Genomic DNA, 5,248 nt, shown 5'->3' with positions numbered 1-5,248 from the left:
CATCTGGTATCAATTGAACCAGACTTCCAAACATTTAACTTGGTATAGCAATGAGCAATCATCTCTTATACAACCGGTTTTATGAGATGAGTTAGGCCCATGAATTTCATCAATATATATATTAGTTTCTGACTGCAGTGAAAAAAAAACGTTTTCCATCTATATATATATATATATATATATATATTTATATAGGTATAACACTACGATTACTGAAAGCGGACCTGGAAATGGCCTGTAAACGGGATGGAGATCAGAAAACAGCTTTGCATGTTTTGGCTGATCAAAAGGCTCCAGACGATGAGATTATAACTAGCTGCAAGGACCCAATTAAGAGCGGGAACTGGCCGTTATTCAGCGCATGTACGTACGTTTTAATTCTCATAGTAATTAAATGTCTATATATTATATGAATGGCTCATGCATGAATTCCATATTCTCTTTTTCTATTTTCATAATTTCCTTGGTATTCAATACAAGCAGAAGCATTATATACGTACATATTTATATATATATATGTGTGTGTGCGCATGTGTGTGTGGGGTCTCGGGTAATAGCTTGTACGTTGTAATTTTTTGTGCCAACATTAACTCAAAACTCAAAAGGCTTCCGCAAACTGCAAGCTGCTTCAAAATCAGAAATATCGAAACGTGATGAGTTGCTTGAAATGATATTGAATGAACTTCAGAAGAAATCGATTGAGGAGATTTCAGAAGTATTAAAAAGAACGACTTCAGAAGTGGTAAAAACTACTACGACTTCAGAAGTATTAAAAAGCAGTACGAATCGAGAAGTGGTAAAAACTACAACGACTTCAGATGAAGTGGTAAAAAGCACGACTTCAGAAGTACTTTTCGATGCTGCAATGTCAGGAAACGTCGAGTTTTTGGATAAGGTTCTCCGCAAGTTTCCGATGCTGATATGGGAAAATGATCACGAGAAAGACCGAAGCATATTTCATGTCGCTATTCAATATCGGCAAGAGAAAGTGTTTAACTTAATATATAACATCGGAGCTGTTAAGGATTACTTGGTAGGAAATAAGGATTACGATGGCAATAACATGCTGCACTTAGCTGGAATGTTGCCAGATGATCATCAGGAAAGACTAGGCATGCCGCGAGCAGACCTTCGGATGCAACGAGAATTATTATGGTTTAAGGTATATTAATCCTCTCCACGACTAAAACCTGTCTTTCCTTTTAGATATCATTTTCTATTAACAGAAGCAAAGCTTTTAATTGTTACTAATTTGAATTATGTTTATGTCTGTACGTACGTAGGAAGTGAAAAAGATTGTCAGACCTTATCAAAGGTCTGAGAAAAATAAGGAAGGAATGACACCCAAAGACGTGTTCAATGCCACCCATAAAGATTTAGTTAAAGAAGCAGAAAGAACAGTTAGGGAGACAGCACGTTCTTGTATGCTTGTATCAACTCTCATTGCTACTGTGACGTTCGCTGCAGCCCTGACGGTACCAGGTGCCAGCAACAAGAACATGACTCCTTTACTCAGTAAAGAGCAGTGGACTTCGTTTTTTATCCTATCGAATGCAGTCGCACTCTTCACCTCGGCATCATCAATAATCTCGTCACTCTCTGTTCTTACTTCAAGCTATGCACAAAAGGAGTTTGTGAAGTCGTTGCATGTTAGGCTGATGTTCGGGCTCACCACTCTGTTTTTGTCAATAACGGCCATGCTCTTGACCTTCATTGCTGTCATGTTTTTGATCTTTGACTACAAAAAATTGGCATGGCTTCCGTATCTTATTGTTATTCTTGGCAGCGGTCCTCTGTTCTTGTTTCTTGGGTTGCATTTGGGTCTTTTCACTGATTTGATCCGCGCGTATTACTGGTCTAGTTATTTATGCCGGCCGAGCAAGCACAGAATCTTCGAGTGATCAGAAATTTGATTTGTATTATTAAATAATTACATCATAATCTGTGTTCAGGCCGTTTCAGACCTTATAGTTTGTATTATTAAATAATTACATCATAATCTGAGTTGAGAAGTTTTCTTGATGTATCGAGAAAAAAAAAAAAAAGAAAAGGAAAATCCAAGCTATTTCAAGGTCACATGCGTATAATGACTTTAATGTAACATATCATTCAATTTGTTTATTGGAAAAAAAAAAAGGAAATATTTGAAGATTTTTTAAAGATATGTGTACAGAGGAGTTATGAAACCAAACCAAAACCAATACATCTGCAAGAATGTAGGATATGGGCCATTGTTGACGCTTAAAAAAACAGAACACTGGGTCCGCATACAGTTTTTTTAAATTTTTTCATAAAATATAATAAATAATTCAGTATTTTTAAATTCTAAATCAGTAATAATATTAAAAAATAATATTCTAATAATATTTTATTTTACTATTCACAAACCATCTCAACTCATCTCTAAATTCAAAACACCCTTATTTATTATTGTGGATTTTTCGGATCGAAATAGCATATATATGCTTATTTGGTTTTATTTTAGTGTTACTAATTTTTAGTTTATTTTTTATTTTTTTTAAAAAGATTGAGATCATATAGACTTCTTAACAGTAAATTAAATTAAAGTAAAGGTCAAATATCTAATCGCAAAGTTGATCATTGACTTGTTCATCATGCAGTATTTTTGTTAATGCTAGCTGTGCATATTTCTTAAGCCTCTGGATCGGATTTGCAAATCATCTTTGATTTTTTCTTTTCTTTTGTTTAAAAATAGAGAAAATTAAATTACCTGCTCATTGCCATCATTGACTTTAGTATTAAGGTAGAATTAATTATACTGACCAATATTTCCCAATAACAATTAGCTGCAAATCCTGATCGATCTATTCCTCAAGCTTGAAGTAATTCGTCTTCAGCAGTAGGGGTCTCCATTAACGATCGAGCTGGGATAGGAGCCTGATCTCGTGCATACATCTATTCTGTAGCTGATTATTAAAGGTACTTTATTATCTATATATATCGATCCATTCTGCACTTTGTTAATTTTCTTCATGATCTTCTCCATCAAAGCAACTTTGTTTATACGAGTACTACAATGATTATATACCAATTTGAATCGGCCTTCAGCTAAGCCATGCGATTTAAAAGTACCGGATCACCTTTTGAGTGATGAGAAAAATATGATCAGGTGTATTTCATGCACAAAAATCATGATCTAATTCTCACACATGCACCATGCAGTATGTTTTGACCAGACTTGAAAATATAAATAATATATATACTCGATCCTTGTAAAGAAGAAAATTTATAAAACTGTATGTGAGAAAATTCTAAAATTTAATATGTATTGATAGTACATAGTTGGCCTGTCTATAGTGTAATAAGGCTAGTTAATAAAGGAAATACAATCAATACCTAAATACAAATATTTTGACTAAGAATATTTATAGAATATTACTATAATATTATTAGAATTTTAGACAAGATACAATCTAATTAAGGTAGGTAAATATATTCTAAATATATGCTAATACTCCCCCTTAAACTCGAGATGATGGAACCAACTAGAGTTTGGAAACAAGAGTACCCAGTCGACCAGGTGAATGAGATTTTGTAAAAATATGAGCAAGATTGTCTTCAGAGGATGTAGAGCGAATATTCAAATTGGCTTACTTAAAGGTGATGATGAACAAAATGACAATCTATCTCACTATGTTTGGTATGTTTATGAAGACATCGTTATGAGCAATTTGTATGGCACTGTGGTTATCACAGTGAATAGAACAACTAGTCTTTTGTTGAATGCCCATGTTTGTGCAAAAAGAAGACTTGGAAGACACTGAGATATAGTGGCTAAAACAAAATTTGGAGATTACAACTTCATTGCAAATTGCTGATTTTTTACGGATAATGAGCTTGGCAACAACAATCAAAGGTTGGAAGTGGTGTGCGATGCAAGAAAGAGGCCCATGTAGACTCAAAATCCTCATGAAGTGCATAAACTTTTGTTGATCACGATAGACCGCAAATAGTTCAATATCTTTAGAACATTTAAACTGAGGGTCTACAACATATAGTTGTTCCCATAGATTATTAAGTTGATAATAGATATCAGCAATAGGCCGACATGATTCTTCTCACATCCAATAAAGCTTAGTCTCTAGTTGAAACTGCAATTGAAGTATTATGAGTATAATTATATCGTTTTGAAAGAAAATCCCATGCAGCTTTAGCATCTCCGAGTTTAGGAAGTAAACTGTGAATTGAAGGAACATAAGTGTTGATAAAACAAGAAAGGATCTTGTTGTGCACATTATGCCAATCTTCAAGGTGACTTGCATAGACTTCAATGCTTTCACCCTCTTGTTGCTTAGGGACAACAATATTTTAAGGTAAACGGTCACAATTTATGGCTACAAAGAAAAATTTCACATATTTTAATTGGATTATCTAAATTATATTGTTAATGGGACGGATAATATTAATAAGGTGGGAAGAAGAGGACATTTTGAGAGGTTTCTTTTGTCAACGATTAAGGTCAACGGTCAACAATGACATGACATTTGACTGGACAGATTAGGTGGATGGGCTGGGCTAAGAGTAATGTGGGCTTAAACTTAAAGTGGGCTTGCAATAAAAATAGAGTGGCAAAAAAAAGGGAGAAATGCTTATTTGAGATGGGTTGAAAGATGGGCTAAATTGTAGCAAACAATTTAGCAATCGTGGTGGACTGTCATGAAAACAACAAGGGAACACCAATTGCTTCTACAAAAAGGTGTGATACGGATAACAGTAGAGATTAGAGGCACCAGTATGCTATCCTCTTTGATACCATGTAGAAAATTGTATGCGAGAAAACTCCAAAATTCAATGTGTATTTACATTAATTTACATGATTGACCTATTATAGTTTAAAGTAGGAACCATTTTATATAATATATATTAAAATTAACTACCTATGTACGATCAAAATCATTTGGTGACTAATAATATTAGAAATAACTCTATTCTAAAGTCTCTATTCTAATATTAGATCATGAATCACTACAAGAAAAATAAATATTTATGACGGATTAATATTTAGGATGAAAATGACTATTTACGACGAAAACAAATTTATTTTAACAACAAATAATTATTTTAGTAGGAAATAGTTGACACAAATAAACAGTTTTTAATGTTAGTTAGCTAGTTAGGTACCGTGAATTTATCATAAGATCGAACTCTAGATAAGCTAGCTGCATGGACTCATATAAACGAGGAGATCAGATGCGTGGTGGTACCGTGGTAGGTAGCTAAACGTTGG

The 5,248-nt window shown here is 33.7% G+C and overlaps 1 protein-coding gene across 1 annotated transcript; it reads left to right on the top strand.

The window, feature by feature from the left end:
- Positions 1-230: 230 nt before the first annotated feature.
- Positions 231-1,901, top strand: LOC108989503 (ankyrin repeat-containing protein NPR4-like). Its single transcript, XM_018963129.1, has 3 exons — positions 231-363; positions 606-1,162; positions 1,284-1,901. Exons 1-3 carry the CDS (start codon positions 231-233, stop codon positions 1,899-1,901), a joined length of 1,308 nt encoding a protein of 435 aa, XP_018818674.1.
- Positions 1,902-5,248: the final 3,347 nt, after the last annotated feature.

Source organism: Juglans regia, chromosome 6 (genome assembly GCF_001411555.2).
Source record: "Juglans regia cultivar Chandler chromosome 6, Walnut 2.0, whole genome shotgun sequence".
In the NCBI taxonomy this organism is placed as follows: Eukaryota; Viridiplantae; Streptophyta; class Magnoliopsida; order Fagales; family Juglandaceae; genus Juglans; species Juglans regia.
The sequence above is the reverse complement of the archived record's forward strand: the minus strand, read 5'-3'. Positions and strand labels throughout refer to the sequence as shown.